At 45.3% G+C, this 26,063-nt stretch overlaps 2 protein-coding genes and 1 long non-coding RNA gene across 4 annotated transcripts; 1 reads left to right on the forward strand and 2 right to left on the reverse strand.

Moving 5' to 3' along the window:
* Positions 1-1,034: 1,034 nt before the first annotated feature.
* On the reverse strand, positions 1,035-3,365 carry LOC134735954 (uncharacterized). Its single transcript, XR_010119558.1, has 2 exons — positions 3,102-3,365; positions 1,035-2,895 (listed from the first exon to the last, which is right to left on the reverse strand). It is a non-coding gene; the product is annotated as an uncharacterized lncRNA (long non-coding RNA).
* LOC129475702 (protein FAM236A) lies at positions 3,351-4,161 on the forward strand. Of its 2 annotated transcripts, none has more exons than XM_055267948.2 (3): positions 3,351-3,503; positions 3,681-3,856; positions 4,011-4,161. In XM_055267948.2, the coding sequence occupies exons 1-3, from the start codon at positions 3,468-3,470 to the stop codon at positions 4,036-4,038; spliced, it is 240 nt and encodes a 79-aa protein (XP_055123923.2). In that variant the 5' UTR covers positions 3,351-3,467; the 3' UTR covers positions 4,039-4,161. The 2 variants fall into 2 exon arrangements, with proteins under 2 accessions (XP_055123923.2, XP_055123924.2); XM_055267949.2 differs by having other exon boundaries at positions 3,693-3,856.
* A 2,775-nt stretch (positions 4,162-6,936) lies between these two features.
* Positions 6,937-9,321, reverse strand: LOC129475704 (uncharacterized protein DDB_G0271670-like). Its single transcript, XM_063634584.1, has 2 exons — positions 9,297-9,321; positions 6,937-9,220 (listed from the first exon to the last, which is right to left on the reverse strand). The coding sequence occupies exons 1-2, from the start codon at positions 9,319-9,321 to the stop codon at positions 8,580-8,582; spliced, it is 666 nt and encodes a 221-aa protein (XP_063490654.1). The 3' UTR covers positions 6,937-8,579.
* Positions 9,322-26,063: the final 16,742 nt, after the last annotated feature.

Here is a 26,063-nt window from a genome sequence, read left to right on the forward strand (position 1 = left end):
AGTTGAGGAAAACAATGTGAAGGTCCTTGTGTATGGAAGTAGTTAAAGAATTATGGCATATCACTTAGAATACTATGCAGAAGTTAAAAATGATGAGATAGTTGTCCGTGAACTGACAGGAGAAGTTCACCCAGACTTGCTGTAAAATGCAAAAATCAAGCGCCACACAATACGTGCATCCTGAGCCAGTATGTATCTTGTGGCCCCATAAAAGACAAGCATATGTTTCTATTAGTGCATGTATGTGTATGTAAATGCAAAGATTGAGGAATTTTTGAGGAAACACATTAAGCCATTGCTGAGGGGGCTGGTGACGGAGAGGGGTGGACAAGGGAGACTATTGTTTTGCCTGTACTGTTTTCGTACACCAGGATTATTTGCATAAATAAGATAGTATTGGAAACAGGTGATATACCTGTACTTACTAGGTCTTTAATAAAAAGAAACTGTTATTATTTGTAATAATCAGAATCACTTCACCTCTTGCAGGAGCTTCTGCGAAACTTGCTTGCAAGTCAACAAAATTGTATTGAGATCCTCTCATGTACCCAGTGCTTTCACACATATAATTTACCTGTAATTTACCCAGTTCAATCTCAGGGCTGGCAAAATCCAGTTGACCCCTACTCCCTGTAACACCCACTCCAAATTAAAAAATCAACTTTTTCTTGAATCCCTACACACTTCTTTAATCTCAGCTGAGGGAGACATGGTATAAAGCTGGGGGCCGACATCGTAGCCTTTCTCGATATGAATCCCATCCATCCACAAGGTGGTGCGGGGCGGGTCTTATCACCATCACTCACAGCCCCTCCCTGACTCTTTGCAGAACTCTGGGTCCATTCAAGGCAGTTGCACAGAGGCAGCTTATTCTCTCAAAGGAGATTCAGAAAAAAAAGGGAAATGTTACTGGGCGGGACAACAGGGTTGTCCACCTGGCCTCCTGGGCCAGCCTGGGACTCATTTCTTTGAAAAATCGCTAGGTTGGTGTATTAGTCCGCTCGGGCTGCCATAACAGAATACCACAGGCTGGGTGACTTAAACAACAGACATTTATTTTCTCACAGTTCTGCCAGCTGGGAAGTCCAAGATCAAGGTGCTGGCCGATTTGGTTTCTGCTGAAGGCTCTCCTCATGGTTTGCCTCCTTCTTGCTAAGACGTCACATGGCCTTTCCTGGGTGCATGCAGTGCAGAGAAGAAGAGACATCCCTGCTGCCCAAATGTCCCTGCAGAAGCACAGTTGTCACTACCTCGAGATACTGACAGATACAATGAGCTCTGTGGCGTCTCTTCTCATAAGGACGCTAATCCTGTCGGAGCAGGGCTCCACTCTTATGACCTCATTTAACCTTAATTGCCTCCTAAAGGCTCTAGCTCCAGATACAGCCCCGTTAGGGGTCAGGGCTTCAATATATTAATTGCAGGGTGGGGGAACGCAATTCAGTCCACAGCAGTTGGCAAGGTTTTGCGTTGCGGACCCTCGCTTTCTGGCGTTTCTGATTCCCTGCCGTCCAAATGTCCCTGCAGAATCACAGATGTCACTACCCTGACATACTGACAGATGCAACTCGCCCCTCATCCTGCCTGAAGCCACCTACTACCACATCCCAGGGTTACTAATGAGGAGGTGAATTGGGTCTCCTAGCCCAGAGGCCCTGCTGATCGATGTCACTGCCTTAAGCGTCATCATAGACGTCAGAAACCCTGGACCAGGCAGGCCCTGGGTGCACCCTGGAATAGCTTAAGAGGGCGGAACCTTGGGATGGTTCCCCAGGACTGATTCCGGCCCCTGAGAAAACTCACTCAAAAACTGCAGCAGAAGGGGCTCAGGGACTCCGTGGGGCACAGTTTTCTCATCTTGTTCTGCCACCTGGTGGCAGTTGGCTGCGTCTACAAGGAAACAGGTGGAAGCTCCATAAAACCTGGGCCTTTCTTCCTGGGAATTGCCAGCAGTTTGGAGCAACCCTCCTACTTAGAAAATGAGTTTCTTTATATGAGAATGAAAGTCGTGCTGGGAGATGACAGTGTAGTTATTTGGGTCTTCATTTCCATTCATTTTTTAAGTTAACAATTTAAACCTAGCTTTTATTAAGCATTTAAACACAACTTGCCGGTTTGGTCATTTTAATCACATAGCTAGTCATATACAACTATAAGAAACATTACTTTCACTTGTTCATTGGTTCATGTTCAATTAACTCCTAAGTTTCGGTGGAGTGGTGGAGGGGAAAACCTAACTGGAGTAGATTCAAGGAGAGAAAAGGGAGATAAGACAGACAATGAGACCTGCTCACTTCTCGGAGGAGTTTCTAAGTATTTCACAACACTTGCCTGGAAATTCACAAGATTTTGGGGAGAATTTTTGTACACATCAGAGGGAATTATGTATTTACATGAAAGCTAAGGGCTCTTTACGTCTGATCTGCACACAAATCCTATGAATCACAGGGCTGTCTGAAACCATTTGAACCCTCTTCTCTGCAGCATACGGTACAAGTGACCGCTCAGGCTGTGTTTCAACACGTCTAATGTTGCTAATCTCATTACCTTACAAAGCCAGCGATGGCCTGGTTGGTGGGAAGGACATCTTCGTGTGAATCCCGTCTGCAGCATCTGTGGTCTTGTTAACCTCTTTCCCGGCTCCTTCCCCTGACCTCGTCTCTCTGCAATTCTGGGTCCATCTAGAACTCTGGTGTGACACCCCAAGAGCAGATGTGATGGCTGCGGTCCAGTCATGGGCTTTTAGTGGATATGTATTCAGGGGCAAACACATAATGCTGCATTTACCTCCACACTATGAAGATATACAGAGCCTTCAATACACATCGATTACTCATAAATGTCTAAGTCTGATGTATCAGGATCACTCTTAACAATTTCATCTATAGGGTTCAACTGTTAAATGTGAGAAAAACAGTGCACAGTAATGTGACAATAGTGTCCACATGAATGAAGTAGTTCCAGTTTCCCTGGGACTGAGAGCTTTCCCGGGACAGGGGCCTTTAAGTTTTAAAACCGGAATGGTCCCACTCATGGCAAACTAGGACCATGTGTGACCTTGGCATGCAATGAACCATTCATGGCCAAATAAAATCAGCTACCTGTAGAAGACCTCTACACATCATGTTCTCTCGAGGAGGACCCTCGGGGCTGTTTCTGCTCAGCAAGCAGAAACGTGACTCGAGCCTGCTGGGAGGGCCAGGAGGAAGAAACAAAGGAAAGAAAGATTGGAGGAGTGGGAGTAAGAAACACAGGAAGAGACGGAATGTGACATACCAGAAATGTATCCGCTGCTGGAGCACGACGCTGCAGGAGGGAGGGACGATGGGGCAGGGGCAGAGGGGCTGAATGGGGCGTGCAGGGGGCAGGCCCTCGGCCTCTTTGCACCCGGCAGAGTGACGAGCTTCGCCAGTGTCTTCAACGAAGTCCTGTCGGTCCCTACCGGCACATCACACACTCCTGGAAGCATGATCTTCACTCCCTTCCTTCCACCTGCTGACCTGGTGAGTCTGGCTTCCCTCCATTGTCCTGGAATGTCCCCTAGGAGGCTGGGCTTTGGTCTGTGCAGGTCACTGCTGCATCCCCAGCCCCTGGAAGAGGGCCAGAGATGCACACAACAGTTGCTGGATGGGGTGAAGGAAGCCAGGGGTGGGAGGGACCATTAGGATCCAGCTATTTAGTCTGTCTTTCAGAATGTGAAAGGGTTGCAAAAAGACCCTGAGGAAGTGGTTGCTGTGTCTGACGCCACGGAGGACCCATCCGGTGGCACAGCCTTGCCCAGGGAACCTGCTCTTCTGCGAGGGTCTTGGAGGAGCCGGTTCCAGAGGGCCCTGGCATGTTTCACCAAGTGCTTCAGGTGAGAGCTCCTTCGGAGCCAGCCTCCGCCTCTCTCACTGCTCACCACCAAGCCCATCCGCCTCCCCTTCCTGTTCCACCAAGAGAACCTCAGGCCAAGCCAGAAATCCCCAGGGCTCCCGAGGGTCCACTTGTCACTCTGCTTTCCTCCCTAGGGGAGGATATCGGACACTCGGAATCTGAGACCACCGGAGCCACAGACACAGGCGTGAACGGTGACCAAGCCCCTTCTGCTGCTCCATGCCCCTGCTCGCCCCAGTGTCCCAGTCACCAGGCCTGAAATAAATGCTGGCACGCTTGACTGTTTTTGCTTTGTGGCATTTGATGTAACTTTCAGCATGTCGGGTGAAGTGAGGGTGGTCAGCTTTGGTGGTGGTGGGGCTGTGGAGGGAGAGAGCTAGCATCTTCCTTAGCCCTGTTAGGCTGTCCGCCCTCCTCCTCGAGGCAGCGCTGCTTGTTCCTGGGTCCTGGTGGCAATGTGCTGTGGCCAATGAATGGTGAGTTTTTCACAGCTGGCAGCTCTGACCCTGGTGAGGCACTTACATGCAGGAATGAGGACAGAATAACATCTCTCTTCCCCCAGCAATGCGCAGGGTCTTCATATCGGAGGAAAAGTGGGCAGTGTTTATATGCAGAGGCGGGAGGGTCATGTGGAGGAAGAATCTGTGGATCTCAGAAAAGGCGTTAACCCCGATACTGACAAAGAGCTCCCGGGCCCTCCTACCCCACCGCAAGACAGAGAGCCCTTCCAACAGACGGCCTCGTCTCCACCTACGCATTGTTCGTTTTCGTAAGAGGAGGGCTTCATTTTTTCTTTCTTTTGCCTTCCTGAGGTGACCTTGATATGTGCTGCAACACAGTACCAGCAGGAGAATTCTACAATGGGGGTTGGAGCATACTTGTTCCTTTAACCTGTTAGAAATTGCAACACAAGCAATCACCAAGGTCAATGGAGAGACGGCGGGCCTTTCAGACACACAGTAATGGGTGGGAGGACGTCATAGAGGCCCACGTCAAATTACATTGATCTGTTTACTTTCTGAATGAGGAGCTGAGTCCCATGGGTGCTCCCAGAGTGGGGTCCTCAGCTTTGCAGGCTGGGCAGCTCTAGTGTCTCAGCATGCCCAGGGGAGAGCAACACTCTCGAGGACCCACTCCCACAGGAGGCTGACCCATCCTCCCCGCTGGCACATTCTCTTGCTTCTCTCTCATTAAGACTGAAATAAATCTGGAAGTGTTTGGTGGTTTTGTGGGTCAATATCTTTTCACACCTCTTGAGAAAGATATTTAGGTGGGATAGGGTTGGCTGTTGGAGATGGAGAGGAGCTTAAGACATACACTCGTATCTGGACTCATGTACGTGGTTACAGTCATGGGACAGCATTGCTTCTTCCTAAGTACCTGTTAGGACTGTGACTTATAGACAATGCTTTTTCCACAGGTATCTTGCTATGGCCTTGAGGAGGGCAATTCAGCGTAACAATGCAGAAAAAATATCATCTCTCCCTGCCCAAATGCATACACCCTTCATAACTGACAATGTTTATTGGCTTCAAATGGAGAGCAGGCGGCTCGGGATTTTGAGGAAAGGCCTCAGATTGAGGTACACATAATCAGCTCCTACTATCCCCACCCCAAACTAAGACAGAGCCCTTCCAAAACCCTTTCCCCATTCACCTCAGATTGCATGCTTTCATATTATGATACCCCCAACTCCACTGCACCACCCCACCACCACCACCACCTCCAGCCTTTCCTTGATGCCAGCAGAGGAATGCGAGTGAGGGGTTACATTGTAATGTTCTCTGGATCCTACATATCCTAGGGTAGGTCCTGAGAGAACTGGTGCCAGGATCCCACGGTGTTTGTGACGAAGGGCACAAAAAGGCTTTGCAAGGCCAACGGACAGGGATGTAAAACATGCATGTCAATCTCTAAGAACTGAAGATAATTTTAGGCTAGTTATTATGATCACTATACCCACCAGGACCATTCTAAGGCATGGAGAATACTGGTCCTTTGAAAACCACGCTGGTGCTGGCCACTGTAATTTTTGTAGGGTTTGGCCTTCATCAGGTCCTTCCCTGCTCAGGAAACCTCCATAGCTTCCTGGGCCAGCCAAAACGGGTTTGAGCCATCAAGGCTCTTCCTGGCTTCGCTCCAGGCTAGTCTAGACTTATCTCTCACCCCTACAAACAGTTTTCCCTCTGTATAAACAGGATAACTTATCCATTCTAACATCTAGGCCTTTGTTTCTTAAAACAACAACAACAACAACTAACTGTAGTCATATAACCCACTGAGCTCTGTCTCTCCCAGGCTTCAGGGGCGAACATCTGCTCAGTAGCTTCTGGGAATCAGCTCCGGTGAGTGCAACACACTTACCCCCTTGCCCATCACTCCTTACGGATGCTGGATGTAAAGCACCTGCTGTGTGCACTGTAGAAACTGCACAGGGACAGGAGTCCAGGACAGCTTCTAGGCATGCCACAGGCGGAGTCTTTTCTCTGGCTCATCCAAGAGCCAAGAGCAGCTGCTTTCCAAAGAGTCACTTTCCACTACACGTTTACTTTATTATCATTATTTTTTTAATCTCTCAGCTGTGAAGTCCACCAACTGAGGATCCTGGCTCCTGTACAGGTCCCCACCTCCAGATCATCTCTCCCCAGTCTCCCCAAATTCTAACCTTCCAGTTCCACTGAAGAACATGGAATACTCCCGATGCCCACAATACCCTGCCTCGGGGGCACACCGCACTTACTACTCCTTCAGTGCTTCAGATCTCAGATGGCATCTCACTACAAGGAAGCCCTCCTTGTTCCCAGACGTCCACCACCCAGGGTTAAGTGTCTCTCCTCCAGGCTCCCGTACCACCTGGTCCTTATCCTCATCCCGGCAATTAATACATCAAACTGCCACATCTGGCTGATTTACTTACATGACAGCCCCATCTAGACTCTCAGATGTGGGGCAGAGGCTGAGTCTGGTGCATTCCTGTATCTCCAGCGCCCGGCACAGTGCCTCACATATAGTAGGTAGTCAGTAAATGTATGTTGAATAAATGAGTCGATGAGCGAGGTGTCTAATTCATTGAATTTTTATTTTTCCCTACATTCTGGAGAACTAGGCAAATACAAGCAGAGAGCGGTTGTAATTTTGTGCAACAGACACTGACCGGCTTTTTATTTTATCTTTTTATATTTGGAGGCCGGGGTGGGGGGGGAGTGATTGTACTGGTAAAGTCTCTCAAACTTCCAAAGAACAGCTTATTCCAACGCTATAATAAGTTACAGGCATAAAATGATATACTCTCCCAATGTCTTTTATGAAACAGCAAATCTCTCCTGCTAAAATCGAAACAGAGAACAATAAAACATTTGACCAACGTCATTCATAGACCTGGATGTTCAACTTAAGTACTCAATCAAGTGTACTTGGATGGAACAAAGGATTTTGAAAAAATGCTTAGGTATGGCGTTTGTTTCAACTCTGATATAACTCTGTCATCATGTAGTTTTAACCGGTTTATTTCCTGTAAATTGATCATCATTACAAAAAAAAAGTTAACTAAGGCAAACAAAACTTTGCAGTATGCCAATTGAAAGCTAAATCACTGAGAAAGACAAATAGAACTGGAACACAGATACCATGGGCGGCAGGTTCTCCCTAACCCCACTCTACCCCTCGACTCTTGAAAAGTCAGGACCCCAGCACCCACTGCTGTGGGGCCCTTTTGACTACCCACAGCAAAACAAAGTGAAGACTCAGCCTCAGCCTTCACTGCTGGCAGGAGGAGTCCCTGACACTAGCCTGAGATTGCAACCACACTGGCACTGTCCCAGGTACTGATACTTGCTCCAGCCATGGCTCTAGCCCTGGCACTGGCAACTGGCACTTGCATTGGTGCTGGTGCTGATGCTTGCTTCAGCCATGGCATAGGCCCTGGAACTGGAACTGGCACTAACACTGGCACTTGTCACGTCACCAACGGCAGCTGCCATCTCGGGCACGGGGCATCTCCTCCTCTTCTCTCAATGCCTCATTTACTGCCACGGAAAGGAACTGGGGTGGGTGTCATTCACTTTGGCCACAAACTCCGGGACTTCCATCTGTCTTGTTTCCTTTGAGAGCCCCCACAAGAACACCTAGAGCGTGGGATTGCTGTGGGACACCTATTTGTGCACCAGATACTCCTGCTGCACACTAGCTTTGGTGATGAGCTTCATGGACTCCCCAGAGACGAAATGCTTTTTAGACGAAATGTGCCTCCAACACCCTCAACACCTCCCAGACCACCTCCTCGGGGACACAGCTGGCCTGCATGAAGATCGAGTCCAGAGTAATCATCAGGAGCCGGGTCTTTGGTGTGCCCTGGTCGCCTGTCAGGCCCCAAACCAGGGCAGGATCGATTTTTCTGATCAAGACATAGGAGTGCTCTGCTGGATCAAGTTCCTTCAGATAGAACCCAAAGACTAACTCGGGGAGGTCAGAGGCTTTCTTGAAAATCTCAGGGAGGAAGCTCCTGTACCTTTTGATGACATACTTCAGCATGTCTGCCCTTTTGATCGCCACCGTCTTCCGGTTCTTAACCAGCAGGTACTGCACCCGCTCAGCTACTTTCTAGCTCACAGGGCCCCTGGGCATGCGCATCAGGGATGTCGGGGGCCCGAGGGGTACTGCGGGGGCGGGGGGCGGCGGGGGCGCGGGGCGGGGCAGACAGTTGCCTAGGGGTTTCTGGGGTCCACAAAGGAACTTTCAGAAGCACCTGAGCAGGGGCTCCATGCCTCAGAAGAAGTGCTCCCAGGGCTCCGGGGAGCACTTGGTGTCCCCGTTGCAGGCGCCCCCGTGGGGGTTTCTTGGGCAAGGAGGAGAGGAGGAGGCCACCGGGCCTCTGAGACCCGCAGGCCCTGGGTGTCACTTCTACCGCGGACGTTCTCACCTGCGGCTTTGGCTGGCCCAGGAAGCAGGAACTCTGAGAAGAGATGCGCGTCCACGGGCATTCGGCGGCCGGAGCGCTGTGTGCCAGGCCGCGAGGACAGTGACGTCGCCGCGGCTGCTGCGGCGGCTGCTGAGAAGACCCGGAGCCCCAGGGTCTTGAGTCGGAGACCGCCGCCCTCAGACCGGGAGGAGGAGGAGGAGGAGGAGGAAGAGGAGGAGGAGGAGGAGGAGGAGGAGGAAGGGGAGGAGGAGGAGGTGGAGGAGGAGGAGGAGGAAGCGGGAGGGGAGGGGGCTAAGCCTCCGCCGCCCGGGTCTTCCCGGAGCTGTGGGAACTGGGGGGCGCCGCCCCGCAGTGCCTCTTCTGGCAGAAAACAGTACCGCAGGCTACAGCCTGAGGGATGCGGGGGCGCTGCTCCCAGAGGTGGGGCTGCTCATGTGAGGCTTGAAAGAGACCATAAGCCTAAAAGAGACCAGGCCCAGTGTAAGCGCTTAATAACTGTTACCTGTTGCTGTGATGAATCCGATCATTCTGGATTATCTTCGTATCCCTCCTTCTCTCCTGTGGAGAAGACTCCCTAAGAGCGTAGGCATTTCTGTCCAGCGGCTGCCTCTGCAGCTTCCTCTTCAGATCATCTACCTGAAGTTGCTTTGCTCAGTGCCTGGCCTAGAGTAAGCACTTAGTGAGTTTTCCTTTGCGTTCGTTTCATTATTATAGTGTACATCGCATCTACATTGGTTGCACCCTGTGTGGTCATCTAGATGTGGAGGAAGGACCTGGGAAACAAGTGACCTCCATGGAGAACTGAAGATGTGTTTCGTTTTCTTTATGATCAGTGGATCTGGGTGCACAACATCAGTTCTCTTGTGTATTATTTCTCTGCTACACAGTCTGGAAAGTTATTGTTAATTGTAATCTAACTTTGCAAACCACCATTCCCATAATGACATCCTCTTCTTACCTCTCTTACTCTCACGTCACTGCGCCTCATCCTTTCTCTACAGAGCGCTCTCTCCCATTTCACCTCTCATCTGAGATTCGGGGACCTTAAACCGACTCCTGCCTTGAGGTCAGTCCCTAGGAAGCCTGCAAATAAATAGCAAGAAGATTCCTCCACCCTAGCAAGTGCATTCTCTTATTGTATCGTGGTACAACTTAGCATTCCTTTCTTTCATCCTAACCTTTCTAGACAGGAACCAGTATAGCCTCCTCACACATAACAAAACGGTCGACGTTGTTGTTGTTGTTGTTGTTGTTGTTATTGCTGTTATTGAGATGGAGTCTCGCTCTTGTCCCCCAGGCTGGAGTGCAGTGGTGCGATCTCGGCTCACTGCAACCTCCACCTCCTGGGTGCAAGCTTCTCCTGCCTCAGCCTCCTGAGTAGCTGGGATTACAGGCGCCCGCCACCACGCCCGGCTAATATTTGTACTTTTAGTAGAGACGGGGTTTTGCCATGTTGGCCACGTTGGTCTTCAACTCCTGACTTCAGGCCCGCCCTCATCTCATCGGCCTCCCAAAGTGCTGGGATTGCGGTCGACTTTTATATAGCAATTGTTATACTTCGCAATAACACGTACTAGATTTCCATATAATGTCCACGCTTGCACTTCAAATTTCTCCCATTGATCTAAATTCGGTTGTTGCTAATTCTGCTATAAAGATTTAGAAATTGTTGTTGTGTGAGTAGAACTAATTCCCCCCTCACTATTCTTCTTTTACAAAATTTCTTCAAAATATTTTGGAAAATATTGTCATCTACAAGAACTTCAAAATCAAAGTTTTCAAGTTAAAGAAAATTCCCTGGCTTGAATTTTAACTAGAATTTCTTAGGACGTATAGTTTACTATGAGAATAATTAACATCTCATTAACATGAGAAGATGGAGGCTCCTCAGCCACAAAATACAGCATGTTCTTCATCTTCTTCCATTGATTCTGCTTTTTAATCAGAGTACTTCAGTCACCTTTTAGTTTGCTTTATATAGCTTTTGCATAATTCTTAAGTTTGTCCATGGCAGTCTTTTTTAGTTTCGTTGCTGCTGTGAATTGTGTATTTCCCATTATGTCTTCTAATTACTTATTTCTGACATATAGGAAGTCTACTGGTTTTGTATACTTTGGGGCATACGGCCATCTTAATATCCCCTCTCCTTAATTAGAATGCTTTTTCAGTGGATTCTCGCGCGTCTTCTAGGTAGGCAATCACAGTCTCCGCATATTATTAATACAGTATTCATTTTCCCTTTTCTCATCACATTGACTAGGACCGTGGTACCCTGTTAGCTAATAGCGATGATGTGAAACGTTTTTGTTGTCCTCGTTCCCACTCTTAACGGGAAGGACTCCGTTCATTTGGGGCTAAATATGTTGTTGGTTTTGGATACCGATTGTGACATTTATCAACGTATTGTCTGCCAGGTCCAAGTTACCTCTTCTTTGCCCTGCTTTGTCACACTAGAGGTGATCCTTGTGAGTCTTTCTCCTATGCCAACTAACAGAATGTTACGCTCTGGCCGTAGAGAGCACTGGGGGCGACCCTACAAATCCCAGCAGGAAAATTCGTCCCTCCTGCTAGTAGCAGTCTCCCGTTTGATGATATTCACTGAAGGAGGTCAGAGACCAGTGCAGGCAAGCTCCAGCTGCACCTCCAGACCATGATTTCCCCACTATCAGTTGCCTCTGAGCAGCTCCAGCCTTCCCATGCACCACCACCACCCACCACCTTCCTGCCTTGGTGGTCTCTGCTACAGACCAGCAAAGGCCCACACTCTCTGGTAAGTTTCGACACCACTGGCAGTCTGCAAGTTCTTTTGGCAGCTACATCCTCTTCAAAGAGGTCTGATTCTCAGCTCGGGAGGAACAGTGAACTCTCCTACTCCTTTACTGCCTGCTATCCCTCATCCTAGAGGTAGTAGCTGCTCTTTTGCAACTGCTACTCCTGGACCCCTTAAAGCTCTCTTTTGTGCCTTTTAGGAGGTAACCCAGTTCCACCACTTAGCCATGTTTTGTATTCACTGTGCTCTGTCCAAACAACCTGCGTGGTTTCTGTCTCCTGATTGGGCCCCGACTCACATATCACTTATCAACCTGGAGATGTTTCCCTCTAAACCAAACTTTCTAGCAGGCTTTCTTTTCTTCTTCACCCTCGCCGCCGACTCCTCCTCCTCCTCCTCCTTCATCTTCTTCCTCTTCTTCTTCTTGTTTGCAAATGTACTTTAAATTTCATCAAACATCTTGTCATTATCGATCAAATTATTCACATGGTTTTGCTTCCATAAGGGCTTTTTATATTTAAAGAAGCCTGGAAAAATGCAGACAACACAAACAAGAGATATGCATTAGAAATCATTGCAATGAGCAGGGTGCGGTGGCTCTCGCCTGTAATCCCAGCACTTTGGGAGGCCAAGGCACGCGGATCACGAGGTCAGGAGATCGAGACCATCCTGGCCAACGTGGTGAAACCCCGTCTCTACTAAAAATACAAAAATTAGTTGGGCGTGGTAGCGTGTGCCTGTAGTCCCAGCTACTCGGGAGGCTGAGGCAGGAGGATTGCTTGAACCTGGGAGGCAGAGGTTGCACTGAGCTGAGATCGTGCTGCTGCACTCCAGCCTGGTGACAGAGAGAGATTCCGTCTCAAAAAAAAGAAAGAAAGAAAAGAAAAAAGAAAACATTGCAACGCACAGTAGTGGGAATCATACAAATTTCTTTAAAACTGTCCTTGGTGAGTCTTTGGCTGCAGACTCTCATTAAGATACTGTAAGTGCTATAGAATCCTCTCTACATGGCCCACTGAACACAACTGCTGGCCATGTGGAGGGTTTTAGCCTGTGAGGTGAAGGAGAGCTCTGTTCCCTGGAACGCTCCCCACTGTACTATTTGTTCACAACTGTTCTCTGTTCTCCCCACGACAAAGTCACCCAACCTCCTCAAAAAGTTGTCCAATCCACTACTCTGTCCACAGACAGACCTCAGAGGGCCTCTGCAGGCCAAGGAAGGGGGAAAAGCCTAGGCCAAAATGCTTTACACTTTTGAAGAGGGACCACCAGAGGATGACCCAAGCTGAGAGCAGTGTGCTTGCTAGGCATACTCAGGCCGAGTGACGCATTCAAGCTTCCTTCTCTTCATGCTCTCTCTCTGCTTCTCTCTGCAGCAGCATAGCCCTATGCCCTGCCTCCCTTTACCACCCCACACACTGCTCATGCTAGCCTGCTCTAAAAAAGTAAAGAAAAGGTAGAAAACGGGCAAAACTTATGGACCTACTCCCCAGAGTCAGAAATTCAGATGGCCAACAAACCTGCATGTTGTGCCCATGTACCCCAGAACTTAAAATATAATAATAAAAAACAAACAAAATCTTCAGGCTGGGCACAGTGGCTCACACCTGTAATCCCAGCACTTTGGGAGGCTGAGGCAGGCAGATCTCTTGGGGTCAGGAGTTTGAGACCAGCCTGGCCAACAGGGTGAAACCCTGCCTTGACTAAAAATACAAAAATTAGTCGGGCGTGGTGGTGCGTGCCTGTGATCCCAGCCACTCGGGAGGCTGAGGCAGGAGAATCGAAAAAAAAAAATTCTTTGATCCCACCAACAATCAGGAAAATACTCATAAAACAACAAAGAGATACAATTATTTACCCAACATGCAGCAAATCCATGTTTAAGTAGATTCATATCAAATATGGCAAAACACAATTGTAAAGACTGTCAATCAGCTGTAAAATTTTAAATGCGTATACACTCAACAACAAAAACTCACTTATAGGTATTCATCCTTCGTATTGGTACCAAATAAAATAACGGACTCCCAGTTAAGCTTGAATTTCAGATCCACAGCAAACACTTTTTTAGTATAAGTGTGTCCTGTATGCAATATTTGAGGCATTCTTACACTAAAACACTTACTAAATGCTAAGAAATTATTCATTGTTTATGGGAAATTCAAATGTAACTGGGTTTCCTGTACTTTTATTTGCTAACTCTGGCGACCCTAATCCTAGAGAACCACCCAGTCCTATGCACAAGGAGATGTGTGCAAGAATTGTCATTGCTGTCTTGTATATAATGGTTACCAAAATTGAAAATAACAGAAATACTCATCAATAAGAGAACGCTTTTAAAAACTACACTGTGACTAACTACTGTGTGTAAGTTGAAAGATTAAGGAAGATTTACAGGTATGACGTGAAAAAACATCTATTCTTGAGTTTTAAAATGTTGAGGAACAATATATAGGATTGTCATCATTTAGTCAGACAAAGCAAAACTCAATTATACATTTCTGTGGGTAAAAATACACTAGCGTAAACGCATAGAACAGGTCTAAAAGGATGCTCATCAACCTTTTAAGAGTGGTCACCTTTGGAGTGGGGCTTTTTATTTGGGGGATTGGAAGTACGTACTTTCTATCAAATGTCCATCATTGCAACACTGACTTGCAGTGCCAACAAACGTTAAACTTATCAAATTCCCTACATGCAAAGGTCTGTCTCTGGGCTTTGTGTTCTTTTCTGTTGACCTATTTATCTCAAGAGCCAGCACAACACTGTTCTAATTAGGATATCTCTATCGTATACATAATTTACATTATGGCAAGCTCCCCTCTGAGTTCTTACTATTCAAAAATGCGTAAGAGTAGCTGCATGTCCTATTCTGTTCCGTCCATAAGACAATTCTCAACTGGCAAGTTCAGTTTGACCCTGGTCAGGGAACAAGGATCACCCATATAGTTCCGTCCCAGCTCTGTTCATTGAAGCTTGCACATATATCTCAGGCTGTTGAGCTATGGGTTGTTCATATATGGCCAAATAATACAGCGCGTGTAAGTCTTAATGTAAAATAATTATAGTAAATGTAATTGTGAATCTGCTAAACTCTCCAGTTAAAAGAGACCCTCAGGTTGGATTATCAAAATGAGAACCAAGAAACACGTTTACATCAAAAAAATAAAAAATAAAAAACAGAAAGATTGAGAACAAAAGTGTGGAAAACAATATAAAACAAAAAGAAAGTTGGGGTAGCAATTTGTTTTTGTTTTATTCCTTTTCTTATACTGGCAGCACTTTAAATTGGGAGCATAAATTGCATGCACAGAAATGCACAAATCCAAATGGTTAAGTATAGAGATGGCTGATTTTTGTCCAATGCATTCACTTTGGTAACTGTCACACAGATCAGAATAGAGACGACTTCAATCGCCCCAGAAAGTTCCCTTGTGTTTCTTCGCAGTCAGTCAGTATCCACCCCTCCCTCCAGCGGCAACCCCTTTTCTGATTTCTATCACCGCAGATTAATTTTGCCTCTTCCGCAACTTTATAGAAACTGAACCACAGTGCACATTTTTTTCAGGCTTCTTTTGCTCAACTTAACGTTTTTTGAGATTCATCCTTGTTGTGTGTATTGACAGTTTGTTCGTTTTTATTGCTGAGTAGTATTCCATTGTACGAGTACATCACAGCGTGTTTATTCTCCTATTGACGGTGGTACAGCCCGATGACCTGGCTAGCTGCCAGGTCTGCTGCTCCCCTCCTTTTAAAGGTATCAGTGTCAACACACTCCACACCAGAGCCAGCAATTATCTCAAGTATTTCAAAGGTGTATTAGTCACTCAAAGGTAGTTAAAGTGAGGGGCGTCCTCGAGGAAGGGAGAGGGAGGCGTGGGGGAGGGAGTGGAGCACCTGGAAATATATACAGGACAAGGAGCCCCCCTGTAGGAGTTTTTAATAGTGTCGGGGATGGGGGAATGGACCAATTTCTGACAGCCCACAGAGTGCAGGGGCGGCTGAGGAGTGAGTGGAGTGAGGAAGAGCAGTGTTAGCAATGTGCAGGTGAGATTTCTAAGAGTGAGCTTAGCAGGCGGGAGTTATCTAGGAGACTGGCACGTGCCACTCTCGAGTTTACCTGGAGTTTCCTTTATTATGTGGGGTATTATGTCTGCTTATGCTATGTGGGCATAGGCAAACAAATAGGAGCACATGCATTTGGATAGGTGCCTGAGCTGCAATCATGGGCCTGGGACCAGACCTGATACATCAGCATCCCCTTGATCTGGACCAGGACAGCATAGAGGAAAACCCAAGGCCTTAAAATGATAACGTTTCCTATGGATGGCTTTACGGGCTTGTTTCATGAGCTTTAGGTCAGCAAATAAGAGGGGGGTCTGTTCCTGGGGGCAGGAAGCAGGCCTGGCATTGTGTGAAGTCCGGCCTTTGGGATGTAACTTCAGCTATGTATACACACAGATTAGCACAGGGGGTAGGTAGCCTCAAGCAGTAGCCTTGCCTCAGGAGGCACACGGGGACAAAGTTTTAGCCTGAGTGGAAATGGGCTTTGTTCTCCTAGGGTGGGTATGGAAACCCTAGTGAGGCTGGTCTTCAAAGTGTGGTTTTATGCACACAATAAGGAGGATGGGGAAGGAGAGGGTTATAACCCAGGAGTCTAGAAGGTGGTGGTTGTTTGGACTGTGGTCATCCTTTGAGATACTTTGGTTGGCTGGGCTGTAGTCATCATCCAGGATGTGGCGATGGCCTCCCAGGGCCAGTATGACTCTTGAGCCAAATCCAGGACTTGGAGGCACAGGTCAAGGTCAGACAGTCTATCATCATAACTACGCTAAAGGTAGCTCCAGGGAGCACAACCAGTGTAGGACCACATTATTTTTTATTCTTCCTGATGGCTGGTCAGGATGCTGTTCATATGCCTAGTCAATGGTTTTGTAGAGGACTAGTTGTACACTATGGATAGAGATGACACTGTGGGTGCAATACTGCCTTGGTAGCCTGGCATTGAGTAGGGGAAACTGTGTCCCAGATCCAAGCCATCAGCCATATCAGGCATAGCTAGGCCAGTGATAGCCATCTCTCTCTCCTTTCTGCAAGATCTACATGGTGGTAGGCATGGGTCTATAGGCCAACACTTTTATTTCCTTTTGGGAAGGGCCTGTAATTAGCGAACCTTTAAATCCATCATCACTGTGGAAAGCCTTAGAAAGTGGTAGTGCCTGCTTTCCAGAAAAAATAGAAAAGTCATGTTGGATATTTCACTCTTCCATCTATGGCCAGTGGATCCCAGTGTATTAGCCTGCCTTGGGTCCAGGTGTCAACTCTTCGTGGATTGCATTTGGGTAAAAAAAAAAAAAAAAAAAGGACACGGAAATGGAGTATGGAGGTTGTGCTCAGGAAATGGGAAATCAGAGTTGGGAATCCATGACTTGGAGTCCAAATATATTCATATATTTGTGGGGATTGACAAATTTCACCCATATGGAAAGTATTACTGGGGTCCATTTGGCTCCAATAATCAACACAACCGTTTTTAGTTTAACCCATCCTGTTGTCCTTTCAGTCAGGGCATCAGTGCAAATCATCAGGCTGGCGAATTTGATGGGTGCTATGACCATGGTAAAAATCACACAGAATAATGGTCTCAATGGTGAGGGTTGGCAGGGGGTTGCATACTCTTGCTTCTGTAGCCTATAATCCACCTTGGTGAAGAAGAATCCTCTGCTTGAATTTGGAAGGATCCCCAGGAATCCAAGTGACCGGAGAACCTGTGTGGAGTAAGGCCAGAAAGTGTTGAGTATTATGAGGGAACCAATGGACCACCAGGGCTGTAGATGGCCATACGACCCTGGAGGGTGGCACCAAAGATGGCCAAGTCTCTATTATATGGAGCTATCGGCTCCATTGACAAAGGTTGGGGAAACTAGAGAGGCCATTTAGTGGGAGAGCCATGGAAAATCAATGGCCCAGCATTTGCCCCAGAAAAGGATACTTGTGGGCCATTTAAATGGCCCATTATTAGACGTCCTATAGTTCATTTTCATTTTATTTCCATACGGTTTTCAGGAAAAGGTGGTGTTTCGTTACCTAAGTTCTTTAGTGGTGACTTGTGAGATTTTGGTGCACCCATCACCTAAGCAGTATACACTGTACCCAATTTGTGGTCTTTTATCCGTCACCCCCTCCCAACCCTTTCCCCCAAGTCCCCACAGTCCACCGTATCATTCTTATGCCTTTGCATCCTCATAGCTTAGCAACCATTTATGAGCGACAACATACAATGTTTGGTTTTCCATTCCTGAGTTACTTCACTTAGAGTAATGGTCTCCAATTCCATCCAGATTGCTGCAAGTGCCACTATGTCATTCCTTTTTACAGCTGAGTTGTATTCCATGGTATATATACACAGCACAATTTTTTTATCCACTCACTGACTGATGGGCATTTGGGCTGGTTCCATATTTTTGCAATTGCAAAATTTGCTGCTATAAACATGCAAGTGCAAGTATCTTTTTCGTATAATGACTTCTTTTCCTCTGGGTAGATACCTAGTAGTGGGATTGCTGGATCAAATGGTACTTTTACTTTCAGTTCTTTAAGGAATCTCCACACTTCTCTTTTCCATGGTTTGTACTAGTTGCACACTAGTGCTTTGTACTCGCTTACATTCCCACCAGCAGTGTAAGAGTGTTTCCTTTTCACCGCATCCCCGCCAACATCTATTATTTTTTGATTTTTTGATTATGGCCATTCTTGCGGGAGTAAGGTGGTATCACATTGTGGTTTAGATTTGCATTTCCCTGATCATTAGTGATGTTGAGTATTTTTCATATGTTTGCTGGCCATTTGTATATCTTCTTTGAGAATTGTCTATTCATGTCCTTTGCCCATTTTTTCATGGGATTGTTTGTCTTTTTCTTGCTAATTTGTTTCAGTTCCTTGTAGATTCTGGATATTAGTCCTCTTTCGGATGTATAGATTGTGAAGACTTTTTCCCACTCTGTGACTTGCCTGTTTATGCTGCTGTCCATTCCTTTTGCTGTGCAGAAACTTTTTAGTTTAATTAAGTCCCACCTATTTATCATTGTTTTTGTTGCATTTGCTTTTGAGTTCTTGGTCATGAAGTCTTTGCCTAAGCCAATGTCTAGAAGGGTTTTTCCGATGTTATCTTCTAGACTTTTCATAGTTTCAGGTCTTAGATTTAAGTCCTTGATCCATCTTGACTTGATTTTTGCATAAGGTGAGAGATGAGGATCCAGTTTCATTCTTCTACATGTGGCTTGTCAATTATCTCAGCACCCTTTGTTGAATAGGGTGTCCTTTCCCCACTTTATGTTTTTGTTTGCTTTGTCGAAGATCAGTTGGGTGTAAGTATGCGGCTTTATTTCTGGCTTCTACATTCTGATCCATTGGTCTGTGTGCCTATTTCTATACCAGTACCGTGCTGTTTTGGTGACTATGGCATTGTAGTATGGTTTGAAGACCGGCAACGTGGTGACTCCAGATTTGTTCTTTTTGCTTAGTCTTGCTTTGGCTATGCGGGCTCTTTTTTGTTTCCATATGAATCTTAGGATTATCTTTTCTAGTTCTGTAAAGAATGATGCTGGTATTTTGATGGAAATTGCACTGAATTTGTAGATTGCTTTTGGCAGTGTGGTCATTTTCACAATATTGATTCTAGCCATCCATGAGCATGGGATGTGTCTCCATTTGTTGGTGTCATCTATGATTTCTTTCAGCAGTGTTTTGTAGTTTTCCTTGTAAAGGTCTTTCACCTCCTTGGTTATGTATAGTCCAAGTATTTTATTTTATTATATTTTATTTTTTCAGCTATTGTAAAAGGAGTTGAGTTCTTTTTTTTTTTCATTGTGCTTTAAGTTCTAGGGTACATGTGCACAATGTGCAGGTTTGTTACATATGTATCCATGTGCCATGTTGGTGTGCTGCACCCATTAACTCGTCATTTAGCATTAAGTGTATCTCCTAATGCTACCCCTTCCCCCCTCCCCCCACCCCACAACAGCCCCCAGAGTGTGAGGTTCCCCTTCCTGTGTCCATATGTTCTCATTGTTCAATTCCCACCTATGAGTGTGAACATGCGGTGTTTGGTTTCTGTCCTTGTGATAGTTTACTGAGAATGATGATTTCCAGTTTCATCCATGTCCCTACAAAGGACATGAGCTCATCATTTTTTATGGCTGCATAGTATTCCATGGTGTATATGTGCCACATTTTCTTAATCCAGTCTATCCTTGTTGGACATTTGGGTTGGATCCAAGTCTTTGCCATTGTGAATAGTGCCGCAATAAACATATGTGTGCATGTGTCTTTATAGCAGCACGATTTATAGTCCTTTGGGTATATACCCAGTAATGGGATGGCTGGGTCAAATGGTATTTCTAGTTCTAGATCCCTGAGGAATCACCACACTGACTTCCACAATGGTTAAACTAGTTTACAGTCCCACCAACAGTGTCAAAGTGTTCCTATTTCTCCACATCCTCTCCAGCACCTGTTGTTTCCTGACTTTTTAATGATCGCCATTCTAACTGGTGTGAGATGGTATCTCATTGTGGTTTTGATTTGCATTTCTCTGATGGCCAGTGATGATGACCATTTTTGCATGTGTTTTTTGGCTGCATAAATGTCTTCTTTTGAGAAGTGTCTGTTCATGTCCTTCGCCCACTTTTTGATGGGGTTGTTTGTTTTTTTCCTGTAAATTTGTTTGAGTTCATTGTAGATTCTGGATATTAGCCCTTTGTCAGATGAGTAGCTCGCAAAAATTTTTTTCCCATTCTGTAGGTTGCCTGTTCACTCTGAGGGTAGTTTCTTTTGCCGTGCAGAAGCTCTTGAGTTTAATTAGATCCCATTCATCAATTTTGGCTTTTGTTGCCATTGCTTTTGGTGTTTTAGACATGAAGTCGTTGCCCATGCCTATGTCCTGAGTGGTGTTGCCTAGGTTTTCTTCTTGGGTTTTTACAGTTTTAGGTCTAACATTGAAGTCTTTAATCCATCTTGAATTAATTTTTGTATAAGGTGTAAGGAAGGGATCCAGTTTCAGCTTTCTACATACGGCTAGCCAGTTTTCCCAGCACCATGTATTAAATAGGGAATCCTTTCCCCATTTTTTCTTTTTTTCAGGTTTGTCAAAGATCAGATAGTTCTTTTTTCTCTAGACTTCCCTTCTCACTTCATTTCATTCATTTCATCTTCCATTGCTGATACCCTTTCTTCCAGTTGAGCGCATCGGCTCCTGAGGCTTCTGCATTCTTCACATAGTTCTAAAGCCTTGGCTTTCATCTCCATCAGCTCCTTTAAGCACTTCTCTGTATTGGTTATTCTAGTTATACATTCATCTAATTCTTTTTCAAAGTTTTTAACTCCTTTGCCTTTGGCTTGAATTTCCTCCTGTAGCTCAGAGTACTTTGATCATCTGAAGCCTTCATCTCTCAACTCGTCAAAGTCATTCTCCGTCCAGCTTTGTTCCATTTCTGGTGAGGAACTGCGTTCCTTTGGAGGAGGAGAGGTGCTCTGCTTTTTGGAGTTTCCAGTTTTTCTGCTCTGTTTTTTCCCCATCTTTGTGGTTTTATCTACTTTTCGTCTTTGATGATGGTGATGTACAGATGGGTTTTTGGTGTGGATGTCCTTTCTGTTTGTTAGTTTTCCTTCTAACAGACAGGACCCTCAGCTGCAGGTCTGTTGGAGTTTGCTAGAGGTCCACTCCAGACTCTGTTTGCCTGGGTGTCAGCAGCGGTGGCTGCAGAACAGCGGATTTTTGTGAACCGCAACTGCTGCTGCCTGATCATTCCTCTGGAAGTTTTGTCTCAGAGGAGTACCCAGCCTTGTGAGGTGTCAGTCTGCCCCTACTGGGGGGTGCCTCCCTGTTAGGCTGCTCGGGAGTCAGGGACCCACTTGAGGAGGCAGTCTGCCTGTTCTCAGATCTCCAGCTGCGTGCTGGGAGAACCACTACTCTCTTCAAAGCTGTCAGACGGGGACATTTAAGTCTGCAGAGATTACTGCTGTCTTTTTGTTTGTCTGTGTCCTGCCCCTAGAGGTGGAGCCTACAGAGGCAGGCAGGCCTCCTTGAGCTGTGGTGGGCTCCACCCAGTTTGAGCTTCCTGGCTGCTTTGTTTACCTAATCAAGCCTGGGCAATGGTGGGCACCCCTCCCACAGCCTCGCTGCCTCCTTGCAGTTTAATCTCAGACTGCTGTGCTAGCAATCAGTGAGACACCATGGGCGTAGAACCTGTGAGCCAAACGCAGGATAGAATCTCCTGGTGTGCCGTTTCTTAAGCCCGTCAGAAAAGTACAGTATTAGGGTGGGAGTGACCCGATTATCCAGGTGCTGTCTGTCACCCCTTTCTTTGACTAGGAAACGGAACTCCCTGACCCCTTGCACTTCCCGAGTGAGGCAATGCCTCACCCTGCTTTGGCTCGTGCATGGCATGCTTCACCCAATGTCCTGCACCCACTGTCTGGCACTCCCTAGTGAGATGAACCTGGTACCTCAGATGGAAATGCAGAAATCACCCATCTTCTGCATCGCTCATGCTGGGAGCGGTGGACCAGAGCTGTTCCTATTCGGCCATCTTGGCTCCCGGAGTTGAGTTCTTGATTTGATTCTCAGCTTGGTTGCTGTTGGTGCATAGCAGAGCTACTGATTTTTGTACATTAATTTTGTATCCTGAAAGTTTGCTGAATTCGTGTATCAGTTCCAGAAGCTTTTTTGGAGGAGTCTTTAGGGTTTTCCAGATATACGATCATATCCTCAACAAACAGTGACAGTTTGACTCCCTCTTTACTGATTTTGATGCCCTTTATTTATTTCTCTTGTCTGATTGCTCTGGCTAGGACTTCCAGTTCTATGTTGAATAGAAGTGGTAAGAGTGTAGATGACCTATAGTTCTGAAACAGTTTTCCCTGCTACTAAGTGGTCCAGGAAGCCTAAATCTCAGTTTCAAGTGTCAGAGAGTCTGTTTGAGATCTTGGTGATTTGGGTGTCAGGGATCTTTATTGTCACCTATGGGCCTCTTTCATTTAAAGGCTTTATTTTGTGTTTGAATTTGATAGACAATGGCATCTCCTCAAACTATTCAAAAAAAATAAGAGGAGCAAATTATCCCTAACTCATTCTATGAGGCTATCATTACCCTGATACCCCAACCAGACAAGGACACAACAAAAAAAGAAAACCACTGGCTGATATCCCTGATGAACTTAGATGCAAAAATCCTCAGCAAAATACTGGCAAGCCAAATCCAACGGCACATCAAAAAGAAAATATACCATGATCAAGTGAGAATTATTCCAGTGATGTAAGTATGGTTCAACATACACAAATCAATAAACATGATACATCACATCAATAGAATAAAGGACAGAAACCATGTGATCATCTCAATAGACACAGAAAAAGCATTTGACAAAATTCAACTCCCCTTCATGATAAAAAAAAAACTCCCAACAAAGTAGGCATAGAAGGACCACAACTTAAAATAATAAAGCCCATATGTGACAAACTCATAGCTAACATTATACTAAGTGGGGAAAAATTAAATGCCCTTCCACTAAGAATTAGAACAAGACAAGGATGCCCACTTTCACCACTTCTATTCAACACAGTACTGGAAGTCCTAGCCACAGCCATCAGGCAAGAAAATGAAACAAAAGTCTTTTAAACTGGAAAAAAGGAAGTCAAAATATCCTTCCTTCCAGACAACATTAATCTTATATCTAGAAAAAACAGACGACCCCACCAGAAAACCGTTGGAACTGATTGAACACATTTAGTAAAGTTGCAGATACAAAATTGACATACAGAAATCAGTAGCAATTTAAGACACCAATTATGAAATAGCTGAAAAAGAAATCAAAAAGGCAACTCACAAAGCAATGGGGTTACAAGCATAGCCACTGTGCCCAGCAGAGAATTCTTTATATATTCTTAACGCAAATGCTTTATCAAATATATGCTTTGCAAATATTTTTTTCTCAGTCTGTGGTTTGTCTTTTCACACTCTTTTTTTTTTTTTTCTTCCTTTTTTTTTTTATTATACTTTAGGGTTTTAGGGTACATGTGCACAATGTGCAGGTTTGTTACATATGTATCCATGTGCCATGTTGATTTCCTGCACCCATTAACTCGTCATTTAGCATTAGATGTATCTCCTAATGCTGTCCCTCCTCCCTCCCCCCACCCCCCAACAGTCCCCGGAGCGTGATGTTCCCCTTCCTGTGTCCATGAGTTCTCATTGTTCAATTCCCACCTATGAGTGAGAACATGCGGTGTTTGGTTTTTTGTCCTTGTGATAGTTTACTGAGAATGATGTTTTCCAGTTTCATCCATGTCCCTACAAAGGACACGAACTCATCATTTTTTATGGCTGCATAGTATTCCATGGTGTATATGTGCCACATTTCCTTAATCCAGTCTATTGTTGTTGGACATTTGGGTTGGTTCCAACTCTTTGCTATTGTGAATAGTGCCGCAATAAACATACGTGTGCATGTGTCTTTATAGCAGCATGATTTATAGTCCTTTGGGTATATACCCAGTAATGGGATGGCTGGGTCAAATGGTATTTCTAGTTCGAGATCCCTGAGGAATCGCCACACTGACTTCCACAATGGTTGAACTAGTTTACAGTCCCACCAACAGTGTCAAAGTGTTCCTATTTCTCCACATCCTCTCCAGCACCTGTTGTTTCCTGATTTTTTAATGATGGCCATTCTAACTGGTGTGAGATGGTATCTCACTGTGGTTTTGATTTGCGTTTCTCTGATGGCCAGTGATGAGGAGCATTTCTTCATGTGTTTTTTGGCTGCATAAATGTCTTCTTTTGAGAAGTGTCTGTTCATGTCCTCTGCCCACTTTTTGATGGGGTTGTTTGTTTTTTTCTTGTAAATTTGTTTGAGTTCATTGTAGATTCTGGATATTAGCCCTTTGTCAGATGAGTAGGTTGCAAAAATTTTCTCCCATTGTGTAGGTTGCCTGTTCACTCTGATGATAGTTTCTTTTGCTGTGCAGGAGCTCTTTAGTTTAATGAGATCCCATTTGTCGATTTTGGCTTTTGTTGCCATTGCTTTTGGTGTTTTAGACATGAAGTCCTTGCCCATGCCTATGTCCTGAATGGTATTGCCTAGGTTTTCTTGTAGGATTTTAATGGTTTTAGGTCTAACATATAAGTCTTTAATCCATCTTGAATTAATTTTTGTATAAGGTGTAAGGAAGGGATCCAGCTGCAGCTTTCTACATATGGCTAGCCAGTTTTCCCAGCACCATTTATTAAATAGGGAATCCTTTCCCCATTTCTTGTTTCTGTCAGGTTTGTCAAAGATCAGATAGTTGTAGCTATGCGGCATCATTTCTGAGGGCTCTGTTCTGTTCCATTGGTCTATATATCTGTTTTGGTACCAGTACCATGCTGTTTTGGTTACTGTAGCCTTGTAGTATAGTTTAAAGTCAGGTAGCGTGATGCCTCCAGCTTTGTTCTTTTGGCTTAGGATTGACTTGGCGATGCGGGCTCTTTTTTGGTTCCATATGAACTTTAAAGTAGTTTTTTCCAATTCTGTGAAGAAAGTCATTGGTAGCTTGATGGGGATGGCATTGAATCTATAAATTACCTTGGGCAGTATGGCCATTTTCACGATATTGATTCTTCCAACCCATGAGCATGGAATGTTCTTCCATTTGTTTGTATCCTCTTTTATTTCATTGAGCAGTGGTTTGTAGTTCTCCTTGAAGAGGTCCTTCACATCCCTTGTAAGTTGGATTCCTAGGTATTTTATTCTCTTTGAAGCACTTGTGAATGGGAGTTCACTCATGATTTGGCTCTCTGTTTGTCTGTTATTGGTGTACAAGAATGCTTGTGATTTTTGTACGTTAATTTTGTATCCTGAGACTTTGCTGAAGTTGCTAATCAGCTTAAGGAGATTTTGGGCTGAGACAATGGGGTTTTCTAGATATACAATCATGTCATCTGCAAACAGGGACAATTTGACTTCCTCTTTTCCTAATTGAATACCCTTTATTTCCTTCTGCTGCCTGATTGCTCTGGCCAGAACTTCCAGCACTATGTTGAATAGGAGTGGTGAGAGAGGGCATCCCTGTCTTGTGCCAGTTTTCAGAGGGAATGCTTCCAGTTTTTGCCCATTCAGTATGATATTGGCTGTGGGTTTGTTGTAGATAGCTCTTATTATTTTGAGATACGTCCCATCAATACCTAATTTATTGAGAGTTTTTAGCATGAAGCGTTGTTGAATTTCGTCAAAGGCCTTTTCTGCATCTATTGAGATAATCATGTGGTTTTTGTCTTTGGTTCTGTTTATATGCTGGATTACATTTATTGATTTGCGTATGTTGAACCAGCCTTGCATCCCAGGGATGAAGCCCACTTGATCATGGTGGATAAGCTTTTTGATGTGCTGCTGGATTCGGTTTGCCAGTATTTTATTGAGGATTTTTGCATCAATGTTCATCAAGGATATTGGTCTGAAATT

Source organism: Symphalangus syndactylus, chromosome X (genome assembly GCF_028878055.3).
Source record: "Symphalangus syndactylus isolate Jambi chromosome X, NHGRI_mSymSyn1-v2.1_pri, whole genome shotgun sequence".
NCBI lineage: Eukaryota > Metazoa > Chordata > Mammalia > Primates > Hylobatidae > Symphalangus > Symphalangus syndactylus.